General features: G+C 33.3%; 2 protein-coding genes across 3 annotated transcripts; both read left to right on the forward strand.

Moving 5' to 3' along the window:
- Positions 1–1,939: 1,939 nt before the first annotated feature.
- LOC123895446 (putative lysine-specific demethylase JMJ16) lies at positions 1,940–12,040 on the forward strand. 2 transcript variants are annotated; one of them, XM_045946565.1, is made up of 13 exons: positions 1,940–2,054; positions 2,947–3,015; positions 3,152–3,512; positions 3,639–3,710; positions 4,102–4,179; positions 4,296–4,805; positions 4,901–5,122; positions 6,228–6,389; positions 6,636–7,004; positions 8,828–10,208; positions 10,296–10,399; positions 10,523–10,720; positions 11,475–12,040. In XM_045946565.1, the coding sequence occupies exons 3-13, from the start codon at positions 3,192–3,194 to the stop codon at positions 11,775–11,777; spliced, it is 3,720 nt and encodes a 1,239-aa protein (XP_045802521.1). In that variant the 5' UTR covers positions 1,940–2,054; positions 2,947–3,015; positions 3,152–3,191; the 3' UTR covers positions 11,778–12,040. The 2 variants fall into 2 exon arrangements, with proteins under 2 accessions (XP_045802521.1, XP_045802093.1); XM_045946137.1 differs by having other exon boundaries at positions 1,945–2,318.
- A 2,240-nt stretch (positions 12,041–14,280) lies between these two features.
- On the forward strand, positions 14,281–17,076 carry LOC123896662 (nuclear pore complex protein NUP98A-like). Its single transcript, XM_045947345.1, has 6 exons — positions 14,281–14,335; positions 14,445–14,511; positions 15,588–15,824; positions 15,958–16,179; positions 16,353–16,469; positions 16,587–17,076. Exons 2-6 carry the CDS (start codon positions 14,493–14,495, stop codon positions 16,994–16,996), a joined length of 1,005 nt encoding a protein of 334 aa, XP_045803301.1. The 5' UTR covers positions 14,281–14,335; positions 14,445–14,492; the 3' UTR covers positions 16,997–17,076.
- Positions 17,077–19,037: the final 1,961 nt, after the last annotated feature.

Raw genomic sequence — 19,037 nt, forward strand, 5'->3', positions numbered from 1 at the left:
TTACGCTAGAGGCCCCGAATTCGGTCCTCATTTCCATTGTAAAAATAAATAAGACTTCCATTGTAAAAATAAATAAATACATACATAATGTAATCAACTTATTTTTTGACTAAGTAACAAATTTAATATTATTTTTTTTACTTTCACCATCAGTTTAATCTAGTTCGGAGGTCAATTCTAACATCAAATTGTTCCAACCTCTTCCGATCGCTGTTATAGGAGATCGAATCGTGGTCCTTCCTACCAAACTCAATACCAATTATCATTGAACTAACTAATGATGGATAATGAACTTAATATTTAGAAATAGATGTGCGATGATATATAAGACACACGTAAATGAGCTTCCCGTCAAAAAATCATGTTTTTTTTTTTTACGTTAAAAAAAAGTAATGAACTTATTATTTAAGAAACATGAAACATTAAACATATGCTAAAATATTCTGTAGGTATATATGTATTTATTTCTATTTTATTTCTTCGACTTTCCCTTCTTCATATCTTTTACTACTTTTCTCTGCGTAAAATATGACCATCATTATTTTTTTTAATGTTGTTGACGTTTTACCTCAAAATTCCTGGTGGTAAATATTGAAAGTCACAATTTGTTAAAAGACATAATGAAAGTTATAAAATTTTATGTGATTATTTATAAAAAAAAATAATTATTTGATTAGGTAAACATATAAAAAGTTTTTGTGAGAATAATTTTTTGTCATATTTATATTGAGCTCAAACTCTTAATTATTAGGAACTGCTTGAAAATTAGAAGATTAATAAATAAAAAGTTGTCAATTAAATAATTTATATTTAGGGTTGAATTTTTTAAAAAAATGGCTACTAGTTAGGGCCGGTCCTTACTTCGAGCATCTTTTGATGTTTAGCCACTTTGGATTGGACCTTTCAAATTACAGTATTTTTTGACAAAGACAAATTAAAAATCCTTTTTTTTTTTTTACAAAAGATTAAAAAAATATTGAATCTTTTTATTTATTTTTATTTTTTAATCTCAATGTTTTCATTTTTTTAATTGGACTACATGACCATGAGATTTTATAAAACAGGGTATTTTAGAATTTTTAAAAAAAGCTACACCAAAACAAAATTTGCCTTTACATATAGATTAAATTTTAATAAATATTTAGTCCACATAATTTCAACAAAAAGTTCATGTATAGTCCTTACTAAAACAAAATTTGTTCGATCCTGTGAGCTTAGCTCAGTTGGTAGAGACATCGTATTATATGTGCAGGAGCCGGAGTTCGAATCCGGGACACTCCACTTATTCACCTTTAAGATGAATTTTTTAGCCACTAGACTACTTGACAACAAAAATTGTTCAACTATCATTAAATTCTTAAATTTTTAATAATTTTTTACATACATGTTTAGAATATTATAAAAAGTTTATTTACTAAAATTTAGAATTTTTTAACATGAATTTAATGTGTATTTTTTAAAAGCTAAAAGTTCAAGATAAAAATAAAGAAAATCTAAACTTATAAATAAAATTTTGAGTTTATTTTTTGCGGTGGAACTTTCTATAATGTTATAAACATATCTGCAAAATCTTTATTAAAAAAAAAGTTATAAATATAGGCTTAGAGTTGTTTGGATTAACTTATTTTTGAACTTATGCAAAATAATTTATGAAAATAAATAAGGTTTTATGTTAATTTATAAGTTATTTTATCATAAAGTACATTAAAAATCTTATAATAATATATAAAAATTATATTTATTTGCATAATCTCAAAAATAAACTAATTCAAATGAACGTTTAGACATAAGGACCGCATACCGGGTGAAAGTCCACAACGCACAATTCACAAAGGCCCGACATCAAACCCAAAGCCTGTGATTTAGAAAACCCAGAATGTGTTGAAAAGTCCAAAATACCCTCCGGCTCAATTACTTTATACACACTTTTTTTTTTTTTTTGAGAAAATACTTTTTTATACACACTTTCAGTATTACAAGTTTCACCCCAAAAACAAAAGGATTTGACCAAAACAACCCAAAGGCAAAAAAAAAAAAGAAAACATTAATGAAAAGTATGTAGATTTTTTTTTTATCTATGTTGCTTGCTTAATCATCTTCTTCCTCTATCTTGTTATTATTAGGGTTTGTAAAATTTGCAGTGAAACTTCAATTCTTCAAGTTCCTTGTTCTAACCAGAACAAATCTATAATATTACCAAATTATCCTTCTATTTTTGACGAATTCACAATTGTACCAACACAATTTTTTCCTATATTCAACCATACAATTGAACTTCTCAATTTCTCCGCGATTTCCTTTAGATATCTCATCATAGGGTATGGATTTCCGTTTTTGTGTTAGGATTTTGGATAATTACCATATAATTGCTTGATTACAGTAATATTGTTGACTAAGATTAAGATATTATTATTTGCTTGGTTTATATCTATTTAACAATTCTAAATAATTTTATTGTAGTGAATTTGTGAATTTATAATGATTTTTGTTTAGGTATAATTGTATAGATAATTGTACCTAATTTTTTTTAAGATCCTTTTTACCAGATCTGTAAAGCTATTTTTTGGATTTTTTCAGTGATTGATGAATTTTTTTACACTTGATCTCATGATCTGGTTGTTGAAATAAGTAATAATAAACTAAAGATCTAGTAATCGTGTGTTATTAGACGATGCATTTGTTTACGTTTACTCGGTCCTTTGTTTTTAAATTATTACTATTTGATTAAATTAGAATGACAAACACGAGTATATTGAAGTTTCGATATGCATTTGGTTTCTGATCTGGCACTCTGTTGTATGAATGTGAATCACATTATTGGAAATTATTTTGTTGGACAATATTAAGGATAGTAATTTTGATGATATTGCAAAAGAAAAGTGTCGAATGTTAAGATGTATGTTGCATGTGAATGTTGCTCTGATTTTTCTTTGTGATGTGTTTCAGATTGGTGCTTTCGAGCTATTTATGAAGTTACTGGAACCTTAATTTAGCTTCTATCGATTTCATTTATAGGTATGAGTACGACTCTACGTCTTCCATTTTATAAATACAATTCTTATTATAGTAAGTTTAATAGAATATATAGTAGATGTTTGTGTGTGTTTGTGGAATGTGTCGATTATGGTGTTATACTTATTTATTCATACAGGGAAGATAAATCAGAGACATTATTGCCGATTGCCTTTTGCATGAGGTCATTGATGGGGACCGAGCTTATGAGGATATGTGTTAAAGAAGATAATGATGATTTTCCGTCAGTTCCACCGGGTTTTGAGTCATATACATCTTTCGCACTGAAAAGAGTAGAAGCGAATGAGAAAGACAATGATAAAAATTTGACCAGTTCCTCTACAAGTGCTTCTGAATCGCAGTCAACTCAAGTCGGAAATGGTGTTCAAATTAGTGATACTGCAAAAGTTTCTAGATCCCTTCGACGAAGACCGTGGATTAACCATGGACAGTGTGAGAATGGTTCAGAGGAAGACTGTGATTGTGAGCGGCATGATCAAGTCAGTTTCATGTGGATTCATTTATGATTTAGATGTCTTGATTTTTATTGCAATGTATATCAATAACAATAATTAAATATAAAAGTGTACTTCTGGTTAGTGTCTTACGTACGAATATCAATGCAGAATTTCTCCTCGAGACCCTGTCTTCCTAAAGGAGTCATCAGAGGATGTCCAGATTGCCCTAGTTGCCAAAAGGTGCTTTGCTTCTGTTTGCATTAACATTATTTAGCTGCATGTGTAAAAAAAAACATTATTTTGCTTCATTCATTAATTAATTATTAATTAATTAACTAACTCAGATCACTTGTTCAAAAAAATACTCAGACCTATCACAACTTCAATCTTCCTCTGTCATTATTTTCCGTTACTTTTATTATTCTTATTATTCTTATTATATTAATTAATATAGGTATATGATAATAATGATATTTTTTTATTACCAAGTTTTACGAGTTAGGATGTTCCGTATTTGTTGTATATTAAAATAAAATGCAAGTTGCTTATTTACCGCGACAATTTGCAAAAAATCTTCTTTATTAGGTAAAGTTTTTCTTGATGAGTAATTGACAATTGAAGTTTCTGGCAGGTAATTGCCAAATGGCGACCAGAAGAGGCTCTTAGGCCACATCTCGAGGATGCTCCTGTTTTCTACCCCACTGAAGAGGTCTCACTCTTGTGGCACATTAGAGTTCACTTTTGTAACTCTCATTTATATGTTTACTTCTACAGGAAGCTTTATTATAGAATACGATCTTTGACTTGTTCATAATTTTTTCCCAGGAATTTCAAGATACATTGAAATATATATCGAGTATTCGATCCAGAGCTGAACCATATGGAATTTGTCGTATTGTTCCCCCCCAATCATGGAAGCCCCCTTGTCCTCTGAAGGAAAAAAGTATATGGGAGGGTTCTAAATTTGCTACTCGTGTTCAAAGGATTGACAAACTTCAGAATCGTAATTCAGGGACAAAGAAGTCGAGGATTCAAAATAATTTAAAAAGGAAAAGGAGACGATGCACAAGAATGGGAGTGGATAATGGCACTGAATCAGATCCTAATGCAGTATTTTGTGAAGTTGAAAGGTTTGGGTTTGAACCTGGACCAGAATTTACCTTGGAAACATTTAAGAGATATGCAGATGAGTTTAAGGTCAAATACTTCAGAAATGATAATTTATCTCATCCAAGTGCTAATACAACCATTGTAAGTGGTACCTCGGAGCCTTCTGTGGAGAACATTGAAGGCGAATACTGGCGGATGGTCGAGAGTCCTACTGAAGAAATTGAGGTCACTTTCTATGTAATCTTAATTAATAAATATGCCGCTTCATTGCCCTTTGTACATGAACCTTTCCTTACATTTTGTTTCGGATATACTTCTAGGTGCTTTATGGAGCTGATCTAGAAACTGGGGTTTTTGGGAGTGGTTTTCCCATCAACTCTAGTCAAGTTTCTGATTCAAATGAACAGTACATAAAATCTGGCTGGAATTTAAATAACTTTGCAAGGTTACCTGGATCTCTGCTCTCTTATGAAACCAGTGATATATCTGGTGTTGTAGTGCCATGGTTGTATTTAGGAATGTGCTTTTCGTCATTTTGTTGGGTAAGGACAACATATTTCCCTTTTTTCTAGCACGTCTTTCATGTATTCTTCATCAACTCATGCTTATACATGTTGGAAAGTATCTCCTATTTAGGGAGGATATAATCTATTTGGTGTCATATGTTTTTTTTTTATTTGCACAAGTTTCATTCGTGTAACTAGTTTACTTATTTATGTATTTTCCAATATTAAATTGTAACTCATATAAATAATTGATTGTGTTGAGGAATTCCTCAAAAAATTCGGTAAATATTTACCTGTCTCAAGATGGTACAAATTTGGGCTTGTTCTAGAAAACAAATCTTAAAATTTTGTCATTGCTAGTGGCAGTCAAGCTAGGGTTTTCAATCAACAATTGAACAACCTTTGGCACTTTCTCAGCAAGAAAAAATAGTTTGTTTATAGGGAGAGTTAATGTATTTAGTGCCGTATATTTTCATCTTTTTAGCTTTCACATAATTAGTTCCCTTATTTTTGTTCTTTCCGTTATTAAATTGTAAAGAGTAGCTCAATTGGTAGTGGGAATGGATTGAACATGTACTTGAACCCCAGGGTACATGGTTCGATTCCCATGGAAGGCAAAAACTCCACTAGAGAGGGGGTGGAGAAGACTGCGAGGTGGCAGTGCTGGGACCACCTAAGTTGGTGGGCCGGGCTGTTACATAAATCGTGTACATTTGCAATTGATTGTGCTTGGGGATTCCTCAAGCAATGGGCCAATCTCAAGAATAAGCATTACAATCATATTTATCTTTATTAGTATACATTTGTATGCCTTGCATTTGTTGTCTATATGACTCGATGCTTGTCCACATGCATATTGTGTTTGTATGTCCTATCTATATAGAATATAGATTGTTGTTTCTTCATACGCAATACACCCTTTGAGGTTAGGATGGGAAGCTATGGGTGTGTACATGGTGAGAATAAGGAACCCATGTAGTTGACATTCTTTTACCCTGCTTTTATTAGTAAACCACAACAGAGCTATTTGGTGTGCTATTTGTTGAAGTTTTATGTTTGCGTGAAATAGAGATTGCTTATGTAGCATCTTTATTTTTAAGAGTTGCTTTAACTTTATGTTATGGTTTAATTGTGGGTGCAGCATGTGGAAGATCATCATTTATATTCATTGAATTATATGCATTGGGGTGCTCCAAAAATGTGGTATGGTGTCGCTGCAAAAGATGCATGCAAATTGGAAGAGGTCATGAGAAAGCATTTACCTGAACTCTTTGAAGAACAACCTGACTTGCTTCATAAGCTGGTAAGTGAAAGTCTTACTGCCACTGCACAAATTCATTTGACTAGGATGTTGCAAATGGGGGGATCACATGTTTGTCTCTTGCTTCACTTGCAAATTCATTTGACTTGCTTTATTTTTTTACTTCTCTTCATTTCACCTGCCTATCCATATTTCATTTCTGAGCTGACAAATATCTCTTTTGGATCATGCTTCGGTTTTTTTAGCATATATTTATCTGATGCTTGAATTTCAAACTTCTGTTTGCAGGTCACACAACTTTCTCCTTCTATTCTTAAGTCTAAAGGTGTGCCAGTTTATAGGTGTGTCCAAAACCCTGGGGACTTTGTTCTGACATTTCCTCGAGCCTACCACTCTGGGTTCAATTGTGGCTTCAACTGTGCTGAGGCTGTTAACGTAGCTCCTGTTGACTGGCTGCGCCATGGGCATATTGCTATAGACCTGTACCGGGAGCAGAGGCGCAAGACTTCCATATCTCATGATAAGCTATTGCTTGGGGCTGCTAGGGAAGCAGTACGAGCCCAGTGGGAGATCACTTTGCTTAAGAAAAACACAACGGATAATCTAAAATGGAAAGATGTCTGTGGAAAGGATGGTCTTCTGGCAAGCGCATTCAAGGTAAATTTTGTTTATCCATAATACTGTATACTGTATAAAGGGATATGGTTTCATGTTAACTAATTAATTTATGACATGGCCATAACAATGGATATAATGATTAGGTAGTTTTGTTTGAGCCACCATGTAAAGCTCACTAGTCTTCTTAAGCTATGTTTGGATTGCTAGAAAGGGATGGAAATGGAGTAGAATTGAATAAAATGATACTGGTTTCCATTGTTTGAATTGTAGGATGGAATCAAATTTGATGATTTGTATTCCATTCTATTTCATCCTACACATATTTCTCTGCCCCACCTATTCAGGGGGTATGGAATGGAAAAACAACCCCCCCCATTATAAAATCACAACCATTCAATTTTAGTCTCAACAAATTTTATTTTTAGTCTTTGTAAAATACATAAATTGGGTGTTTTTAGTTGCTGTCGAGTCATGGGACTAAAAGCACACTATTTTTGTTAATTATAGGGACTAGAAATGAGCGAACTTTTAATGGGTACTCTAGGATCAATTTGCCTAAATTTCAATCGCCAACTACTCCCATCTCCTAATTAAAAGTTGATTTTTAGTCTAAAGTAGGGGGGCTGTGTATTGTTTGTGCTTCACTCCCTAAGGGCTCTTAAATGAAGGGGTGTGTTAGAGATAAAATAAAATCATTCTGTCTTGTCATCACCTAACTGTTTAAGCTTTCAAGATAGTTGGTTCATCACTCATGATAGAATCTTTCACCTATAATATAATTAAAAAAATTTAAGTATACATACATTCAGTGATTCCTGAATGTCATTGACCAATTCTCCCAAAATTTAAGTTATCTAGGTGAAGGTTCTAGAATAATTTTATATAAAACAATCACATTCATTCAAGATTCTGTTAAGCTTTAACTGTAAACATTGCATGATTGGCGAAGTCCAATTCAATTTAGAAATAGGGGGTACTAAGGATCAAACTGTCAACAACTTGGTCATGGCTGTTTTGTATGTAACTTAATCAGTGTCTACAGTTGTCAAGCGCTGACTTTTCTTAAAAGCTCTCAAGTGTTGTCAGTTCATAAGCCTGTTTATCGTGTACGGATTCAACTTTATTGGAGGTAAGGGCAGTGGCAAGGATCAAACTTCTAACCATTTTTCTGTTGAGGCTTTGATCAACTCCCTGACAAGTTGAAATTAGATGGATGCCTGAGAATAGTTTTACTTAAGATATTCTGGAATCAGGATTTGATGGCAAAATTTTATTTGTAAGGCATGCGTTGGTTGTAGAGGGGCATTATTCTGATACTGTGTTCATATACATTGAATATTTTGTTTAACATCTAGAATAATCAATTTTATTTGTACTGATGTATGGTGTCATTTCTCTTTCTCATTCCATCACGTCCATTTGGAAGCCATGTGTTGGTTGGTCATTTGAAGGCCACAATCTGTGTTAGTCACCCACTCATATTACTTTTCACTTGTCTCCATTGGGGGTGATAATTGACAAATTCCTGATTTATGGAAAAGGATCCTTTAGTTTAGTCAGATTGTACCTTACTTCATTAGTTCATTTGATGGAAACATTTTAATTCCCTAAAGTTGTAACTAAACTGCGGAATTTTTGTTTTATTTGCTTTGTTTTAAGATTAAAACTTCTAAGGGGAAATTACAAGACTAATTGAAATTGATGCTCCTGATTTATGAGTGACCCTCCACCCTCACCCCGCTAAAAAAAATGATGGTTCTGGCTTCACAGCACTAAAATCAATATTGAATGCTGAATGAAAATATATGGGTTATGCTTTGTGAATACTTTCTCTTACTGTTTTTTTTTTTGTTTTCCCTTAGGCACGTGTTGAGACGGAGCGAGTAAAAAGGGAATTTCTCTGCAGTTCTTCAAAAGCATTAAAAATGGAGAGTAGTTTTGATGCTACAAGTGAAAGGGAATGTAGCATCTGTTTTTTTGATTTACACCTATCTGCTGCTGCCTGTCACTGCTCCACAGATAGATATGCTTGCTTGGATCATGCAAAGCAGTTTTGTTCATGCTCTTGGAGCTCTAGATTTTTCCTTTTTCGTTATGATATCAGTGAACTAAATGTTCTTGTTGAGGCATTGGAAGGAAAATTAAGTGCAGTTTACAGATGGGCAAAATCGGACCTTGGGCTGGCACTAACTTCTTATATCTCACTAGATAAAAAAACAATAATTCAGGAATTGAAATTGCATCCATCAAATAAATTTATTGACAATGCTCAATCGGCAGATGTTCCAATAGTGGATCGAGCATATTTGGCTAATATTAAGGATCAGAGCTATCTTAAACAGAAGAAGTCAGCAGAAGCTGTGTCTCCTTTGAGTCACAAGAGAGAACTGTCAACATTTAATAGCTCTAAACCTACTCACGAAATGGCTAATCGTAAGATCCGTGTTATTAAAGAAGAATCTGTTAGTTGCATATCAAAGCCGAGTGCCCCTGTTTGTGAATTAAATCAAGAGGATTCTTCATATGCGTTATCTCCACCTTTAGCTCAACATGGAGATGAGAAAAGTTCACATTCCAAACCTAATGTTATACTTCTTAGCGACGATGAAGATGATGAAGTGAAGACATCAGATTCAAATAGAAGGAAGGAGGTTCCTCATATGCTTGCTGGTTCTAGAAATAAAGCAAGCCCGTGTAGTGATATAGAATACAAAAGCCTGACCATTCCTGTAACAGATGCTTCTGTGACGGGCGAGAAGGATGCTATTGCGGTGCATCGTGAAGATTCAGGTTCGAGTTCAACTAAGCTTTTGCATGTAAAACAAGAATGTCACGAACAGAGAGGACCAGTTCTACCTTCAACCCCAGTAGATCTTTCTTTTCATATAGGTCTTACTAGTACAGAACCAGTTAAAAGTATTCCAGCTTCTTCAAGAGTGGATGCCGGTGGTCATAGTTTAGAAACTTTAGAGGTTTTTCCTCCAAACCCACAACCTTCCGGCCCTATTAAGGTTAAGAACGAGGATAATCATGAGAAGTTTGATGGATGTTCCACTTCGAATGTAGCAGACCATGCAAGAGCTGCTATTGGAAATATCTCTTGTGGTCCAAACGTTCACCGTCAGAAAGGTCCTCGTATTGCAAAGGTTGTCCGGCGCATCAACTGCAATGTTGAGCCTTTGGAATTTGGAGTTGTGCTTTCTGGAAAATCATGGTGCAGCAGTCAGGCTATATTTCCAAAGGGTGCGTATATTTGGTCTATAATGACGTGTATGTCTATGTCACTATTTAATTGAATTTGTTTTATGCATATTAAATTAATTGATGCAGGATTTAGAAGCCGCGTTCGATACATAAATATCTTAGATCCATGCAGTACATGTTACTATATTTCAGAAATTCTTGATGCTGGACGTGGTTCGCCTCTATTTATGGTACTTTCACCTTATGTTTAATTGCAAGCTTTTGTCATGCAAGTACGCACTTTTTATCAGTATGTCTTGAAAAGCCTTTCATATTTCTGATGTAAAATAACTAAATCTTGGTTTTCCTCCCAGGTTTCCTTGGAAAATAATCCAAGTGAGGTCTTCATTCACATGTCAGCGACAAAATGCTGGGATATGGTAAGAGAGAGAGTGAATCTAGAGATAGCAAAACAACATAAGTTGGGAAAAAAGGGTCTTCCTCCTTTACATCCTCCTGGCAGCCTTGATGGCTTTGAAATGTTTGGGTTTTCTTCACCGGCAATAGTGCAGGTAATTTTATTTATCAAAACTCGTTTATTGTTCAATGCGCTTCATTTGTGTATGACATGGGATGAAAGGGATTTATAAATGGATTTTTGTTTCTTCCACAAACCATGCATGCTCTTGGTAATTTCTTTACAAAGGAAAAAAGTAGGGGATGCCCAATGGTGAATATAGCAAGTAAAACATTTGCTTGGGCTCCAAATATTTTTCTCTTTAAAACTATAGATCCACCATCGTACTATGACTCTCTTTCATCATTAGTAATTAATTATCTTTGATCTTCTTATCTTATCAATCTGAACTAAAATGCATATCTTATATTATTTAATATTATAAAATAATTAGGCCTAAAAAAGCTCTTGAGTTTTCTATTATTATCTTTAAAAAGTCCTCACCTTAAAGTTTGTTTTAGGCCAAAAAATATGCCGTACCGACCTTCCAAGAAGGAATGGAGTTTGTTAGCCTTAATTTTTATTTTAAAAAAACCGGTTTCCTTTATCAAGAAAGCAACATTTTACTTCTGGCTTTTAAACATAGTCTTAATTTTGTTTATTCAGCCTGGTACACAAAAACTAACAAAATTTTATTATTTAACCTGTTCGTAATATTTTGTAACCTGGTTTTTAGGGTGTAAACCCCTTTCTGGTTTGTCATTAGTTGTTAATTTTGTAAGACCCAATTTGATTTTCTTTCCTTTTGCATAATTTTGCTAGCTCTGAAGGTATTATGTATCTGCTTTTTTTTTTTTTTTTTCCATCAGGCTATTGAGGCACTGGACCGAAGTCGAATTTGCAATGAATACTGGGATTCCCGGCCATTCTCTAGGCCTCAAGGTCAGCTTTCACAAGCTGGCCAGAGCACTGTAAATGGTGGAGGCGGAAATGATCAAGGGAATCCTGCGACCGTTGGAGCTGTTTCAGTAATAAAGAGTCTATTTAAAAAGGCGAATGCGCAAGAATTGAACTCATTGTACAGCATTCTTACCGACAACAAGCCAGCAGCTGAACAGATCCCAATTAAGCAAATTCTCTATGAAGAAATTCACAAAACCCAACCACCGTAGGTGATTGATTATTGGACATATTTTTTTCATATGCCTAACCTTTTCTTGACATGTAAATTGTAGTTCATTTGATGTTGCACATGCAACTTCATCCAACCTTAGTCTTTGGTTTTTTCCCACCTTAATGGAGGTTATAGAGAAAGTAAAAGGAGAAAATAGGAAATAAAATTAGAAAAAGGGGAATGAAAGCTATTCCCTTTAAATTTTTTGCTTATTTCAAGTGGTAGTGGGGATGGAGAGTTTTTTTTTTGGACAGTAAGAAATTTATTTTATTTCCAGATTCAAAATATCCATAATATAGGTTAGACTCAACTAAAAAACTTTGGGTCTGGCTCAAAGCTTTGACGCCCTTGCAAGATGGGCAACAAAGTTTGCTCATCTGATAACAAAACTAATACTTTTTCATAGTCAAGTAAAAGCTCCTTACAACAAGTCAACAACTACGTATAGTGCCATATTCCAGGATTTGGATTTTTTACGTTAAATCTTCCTAAATTTACCTGCATTCAAGCATAAATTAACCAAGAAAAAAAGATTTTTATGTGTGTTGTAAAGATAAAAATATCCATAATCTTTCCATTACCAAATTAAGGTCTCCATTGACATCATCAACCACTATTTTACAACTAGGGGTGACAAAATGATTCACTATCTATCATCCAATCCATCCACCAATAAATCCATCAAATACACTATAATTGTTAATGGATTTTTTTTTTGAAACAAATTGTTAATGAATTAAATTTATGTATTTTAAATTAGATACATTATAGTAATAAACAAAATATGGTTATAATTAATTGTTTTAAAACATCTTAATAATTTAGTAAAAAAAAACTTAATAATTAATTATTTTAAAACATCTTAATTAGTCAAAAAAAAATCTTAATAATTAAAAGATCATCTTACAAATTCTTATGATAAAATGTAGTCTTACAACTTGTGGAAGATTTTTTTTTAATTCATCAAATAAAAATACAAAAATACTTTCAAATATTTTTAACTACTCAAATCTATTAACCCATTTGGGTTGGTCCGGTGTATGCTCTTTCTTAATATCTCAAGTTCAATTCTCTCTGGTGTCAATTTGAGTGTGCTAATTTAATTTTTTAAAAATAAAATAAAATTGGTAGTTGATACAAGAGAGGCATTAAAATTTTGGTATTTATATTTTTTAGACTATTTGTCAAACAATATAAAAAACATCATTTTAAAGTATAAAGTGTCATAGGTCCCTTATTATAATTAAGGATGACAATTTAACCCATATTTAGTGGGTACGTATTAAAAAATATTCACAAAAGGGTAAAAACAAACATTTTGGGTACAGACACGAGTATGAGTAATTACCCGCAAAAATGAGTGGTAATGAATGCGGGTACATGTACCTTAGTACTTAACACACCCCATACCCACATAATATATATATTTATTTGCTATTTATTTTATTTATATTATTATCTAATATAAATAAATCCGTCAACAGCCGGATATTGGATGAGGTGAGGCCCCTTTGCAGAACATCATAACATCATCTGCTTAAAATATGTGAAGGAATAACCAATCGTTAGTTGGTTCAGTGGTGATTGACGCTAAACTTGGTAGGAAGGACCACAGTTCGATCCCCCGCAACTGCAATCGGGAGGGGACTGAAACCACTTGATGCCAGAACTGACCCCCGAACCAGATTAAACTGGTGGTGAAAAGCCAAAAAAAAAAACATATGTGAAGGAATATTTGTGGTTCTGGTACCCTTGATGAGCTTTAACTTGCCATCGTCCACCAACTTAGTCAATCCCCTAGAGCAAGCAAAGTATCCCTCTTGTTTTCCATTATCTGAGATGGAAAGCCTGGCTGAATGCAAAATAGTTTGAATCCAACTACAAAATGTGTTGCTGAAACCAAATGTCTTCAAAACTTTGAGAATAAAATTCCAATCCATAGTATCAAAGGCTTTTGCAATGTCAATTTTGATAGCAAGGTTACCCTGAAAAGATTTCTTGGGCAACAAGTTAATGGCTTCAGAGGTTAAGCAGGTACAATCTTTGATTTGTCTCCCTTTTATGAATCCTCTTTGCTCCTTCGAGATAATGTCTTTGCTCCTCTTGAATAATCTTCCAGTAGGTTTGGAAGAAAAAGGCTCCAAAGCCGTCTGGACCAGGTGTACCCTCCTTGTTCATTGAGAACACTGCATTCTCAATTTCTAATCTAGAAGGCAACATTGTGAGCAAGTTGTTAATAATGATGATCTCGGGCTCAGTGTGCTTACTAGTTACTATGTCTATTATCTTTTGAAACCAAATAATCATTTATTGTTAAAAGTTGCTGGTTTTTCTTATGCCTCAATTCTTTCTCAGCAGGAAGCGTATCATTAATAACTCTTTCACAATGGCTTTGGACATAATCAATGTCTATCCAATACATACGATATAAAGGAGGTTTCCTAAGGTCCATGTCAACAAGAACCCTAACAAAGTGACCAAACTCTCTCAATCTTTGTCTTCCCAATTTCACCGTAACTTCTTTCTCTGTGTTTTCCCGCTTTCTTAAATCACAAGGTTCGTTTACTTTACTTTACTTTCCTTTAATTCAATTTATTTTTTACATTATTCATTCATTCATATGATAATAATGTTCATGATTCTTTCTTGCGTTTTTCCATTACAGTAACACCAACAATAATTTGATCTTGATTGCTGTTACTAAGAAACAAAGATGTTTGATTCAACAAACGGTAACTTTTCTATCATTCTTTAATAATTTGAGAGGTTGCATAGCTAGTTCTTGTTTCATACTATAATAATACTAATAATAATGCTATACTTTTCGTTTCAAAAAAATAATGCTATATACTTTTAATTATGACTGAAGACCATATAGTTCCAAATACTAAAATCTTTTAAGTTTTAATTTATGCTATTTTGTTGCCTTTTAAACTCCTTTGAATGGCTTTAAGTGCAAAGGGTAGATTAATCGGAAAGATCAGTGACGACGCTAGAAAATTTATAAAACCTAGGCAAAATCGTAGTTTTACATTAAAAAATCTTGGAAAGATCAGTGGCCGAGCCAGAAAATTTATAAAACTTGTGCAAAATCTCAGTTTGACATTAAAAAATCTCAGTTTTGAACAAAAAAATATCAATTTTGCCCTGAAATAACCCCTAAAATACCAAATTCTTTTTTAGCCTGGGCAAGTGCCCGGGCTGTGGATCTGGCACTGGGAAAGATCATAAAGCTGACAGTGTAGATTATTAATAGTGGAGACCTGTATAGGATTAGGCACTTAATTGTGTTCATATGCACAGATTCCACGTGAGAAACTTAAGAACAAGAACACTATGAAAGAATGTGATTTCTTTCAACAATATGTGCTTTTCTATTCAATGCTAAATTATAGTTCTTTTAGAGACCTGAAGATTAAATTGTTGAGATATGTAGTTGTGTTGTCGGAGTTTGTTTGAAGTCTCACATTGCTTGGGTTCCCGGGTTGTTGAGTGTATAAATATGTGAGGGCAACCTCACCCTATGAGCTAGCTTTTGTGGTTGAGATTGAAGCATATTTAACATATGGATTGAAATTTTTATTAGCTAGTTTATGTCATCTTTCTTTTATTTATATATATATATATATATATATATATATATATATATATATATATATATATATATATATATATATATATATATATATCTAATGGTGGTAATAATTAGCATCTTTTGGCTTACTTTTCTGCCTTTTTTATCGTCATTATATTATTAAATTTTGTGGTTTTCTAATTGTGTCTGAGAACCTACTCTTTTCCTTCACAGGATCATCAGTTTTTTGTCAGTATCCTTCTTTTGGAGGTTTTGGCTCTAGTCCTGCTCAAACTAGTCCATTTAGTAGTGCCATCCAATCATCACAACCAGCATTTGGAACCAGCAGCATATTTGGTTCCTCGACACCTTTTGGCGCTTTATCACAGCCAACATTTGGTTCAACAGGCACCCCGGCGTTTGGTACAACCAGCACACCCGTTTTTGGCATGTCAAGTGCTCCTGTGTTTGGTGAGTTCAATAGTTTTTAGAATTGTATCTTCTGTGGTATATCTATTTTTAAGATGCAAGCGACTTGAATAATGATTGCAAATTTTTATCTTATGTCGTTGTAATTGAGAGTGATCCTATTTTATTTATGCAGGAACGCAGACTCCCACTCAAGCATTTGCCAATACTGCTATAGAGCAATCAGAATTTCAAGGTCGACGGGGTGGAAGTAGAGTAGCTAGTTACTCAGCTACATTTGTAATAGATACTCCCTCAACTCGAATCGAAAAATTGGAGTCCGTATCAGCTATACCTTTTTACAAAGTTAAAAGCCATGAGGAGCTAAGATGGGAGTACTATGAATTGGGAAAAAAAGGTACATTTATTTTAATCGTAAAATATAAGCTTAATTATACTTTTGGTTCCTCTATTTTATCACACTAACAAAAATAGTCCCCATTTTCTTAAGTCGAACTTATTGTTCCATCAAGTATCACATTTGTGAAATTTTTTGTTTCATTGGCGATGACTGATAATTCTGTAATGCAGATATCGGTACCTCTGCTGAGACTATTTTTACATTGGTGTCCATATTAGCCATGCCAGCTTACAAAGATAAAAGCCATGAAGAGCTAAGATGGGAGGACTATCAATTGGGAGATAAAGGTACATCTTTTTTTAATTTTAAAATATAAATAATTTGACAATTTTGTTGATTTTCATTGGTGATGATTGAAGGACTAATGTTTGAAATCGTTTGTTTTCTTTTGCTGTCTTAAATAGGTGGTGGAAGTAGCTTCGGTGGAACTCCAGGCATGTTTGACAGGGCTACCCCCCAGAATTCCATCGTTGCACAACAAGCACCGATCAATACAAACCCATTTGGAACACTTCCTGCTTTGCCTCAGATGTCAATTGGTCGAGTTGGAAACACTCCTTCCGTTCAATATGGTGGACCACTTCCCTCTGCTGTTCAGTCAACTGGTATGGAAGGATTTAATTTATCTACGATACAGACAGATGCCTTTTCGCCTTCACCTGTATTTGATCAATCATCAGCCAATCCCTTCTCTAGCACAACTCCTAATCCTAACCGATTTGAAGGAAGACATTCGATGGGACGTTCATTGGTGATTTTGACAAGAACAATGACTGTGACAGTGGTGATCAGTGGATGGAATATTTTTGCGTAGACTGTTAGACACAGGTGTGGGCGAGAGCAACTCTTTTATTCATTCCATTTGAGCAATGTGTCTAGCTCAAAGGAGTTGTACAAATAAGCTAGTAGAACTAAAGTAGACTGAATGCTGATTTTTACATCATGTGATTGATTATTTTGATTATATAAAATCATATTATTTGGATTACATGTTATAAAAAGTGATATAAGGGTTTAATCAACATTCATTGTCAGCTTAAATAAGATCTATAAATATTCATGAGCAGTACTTCTGTTTCAATTAAATTTTCATCGAATATTTGTGTAAAGTTAGTTTGCATTAACCATACATATCCTTAAATTCAAAGTTTTTTTTTTTGACAAACATAAACTCATATAATTTCATTATATAATAAGTTTTCAATACAAGGAGGTATCCTCTCAAATAGGTAGCTACTAGACCGAGAAATGGCCGCTCTAGCAAGCGTATGAGCAACCATATTCGGCTGTCGCCTAATGGACTGCACCTCAAAGTCAAAATGCAAAGACACCATACATTTAATCTTATGAATAATAACGCTAAATTCAGACACACTGGTATGCACACTATGAGTTGCATCCGCTACATTTTTTGAATCAGTTTCAAATATAACATTAGTGAATCCTCTTTGTTCCACTTCCTTCATTGCTCCAAATAATGCTAGTGCTTCTCCTTCAATTATAGATCTTGTTCCTTGTATTCAAGAGCTACCTGCTAGCACAAACCTTCCCATATTGTCTCTTATACACCAGCCTGCGGTTGGTTTTCATTCTCATGATGAAACCCCGTGTCGACGTTGCATATGTTACGGTTTTTCCACAGAATCCACATCAACATTGCAGCCTTTCCAGCCGTGTTTCTATCTGTCTCTCTGCATATGTTCAAAATACATTTTCTTATCGTGTTAAAACGCTGTAAACGCGGTAAAATAATCGACTCTAAACCTGCTGCCTGCCATGCGTTTCTGCTATCATTACATTCAAATAAAATGTGCCAATCATTTTCATTATCATTCTCGCATATAGGACAGTCCAGTGGGCATGTAACAAACCTTTCTTGCAATCGAATTCTCGTTGATAGGCAGTCTTTACAAATCCGCCATAATAAGTGTTTAGCTTTCGGCGGCGCCTACACTTTCCAAAGTCTTTTCCACTTCCCTTGTTCTGTCCTTGCCATATCATTTACTGTAGGATTTAATAATAAATTGTAACCAGATTTTACACTATCTTTAAATTCAAAGTTAAGATATTGAAATATAATAAAATATTTGTTTAAAACCTGTTGAAATTATGACACTATCTTAAATAATTAAATTGAAAGCTTGGTGATTCTATAAGTCAAAATGAACACCATACTTGAAACTTTCTTTTTGCTTAATTTATCTCCTACATCATTGAAACATTGTTTGGAAAAGTTAAACCATTAGATTATAGCATTTGCACATAAACTAATTAGAAAATAAAAACGAGCTTTGCACCCTCATCAACCACTGAACCATAATTAAGATATGAATGTAATTTGAAGTAAGATACGAACAATCTACGGTTTTAAATATCAACAAATTTTGCAAATACAATTGCAACACTTTTAATTAAGAAAAACGATCATAAACATCTTACAAATTCTTATGAGAAACGCAGTTTTAAAATTTGTGAAATAGTTTTTTAATTCATTAAATAAAAATCCAAAAATACTTTCAAATATTTCTAACTATTCAAATCTATTTTTCATTGAAGTTAGGGTAAAATATGGTTTTAATCCTACTTTTATAGCAAGTTTTGGTTTTAATCCTACTAGTTTTTATCCCTACAAATTTTTTTCTTTTGTTTTTAGTCCCTAATAGGCAAGGTTTTAACAATTTTTTATTTTTTAATATAATATGGACTTATATAAGTTTAACACGATATATATATATATATATATATATATATATATATATATATATATATATATATATATATATATATATATATATATATATATATATATATATATATAGGGGCTGCTAACTTAGACCCAGTTGGGTCTAAGTTAG

Source organism: Trifolium pratense, linkage group LG1 (assembly GCF_020283565.1).
Source record: "Trifolium pratense cultivar HEN17-A07 linkage group LG1, ARS_RC_1.1, whole genome shotgun sequence".
In the NCBI taxonomy this organism is placed as follows: Eukaryota; Viridiplantae; Streptophyta; class Magnoliopsida; order Fabales; family Fabaceae; genus Trifolium; species Trifolium pratense.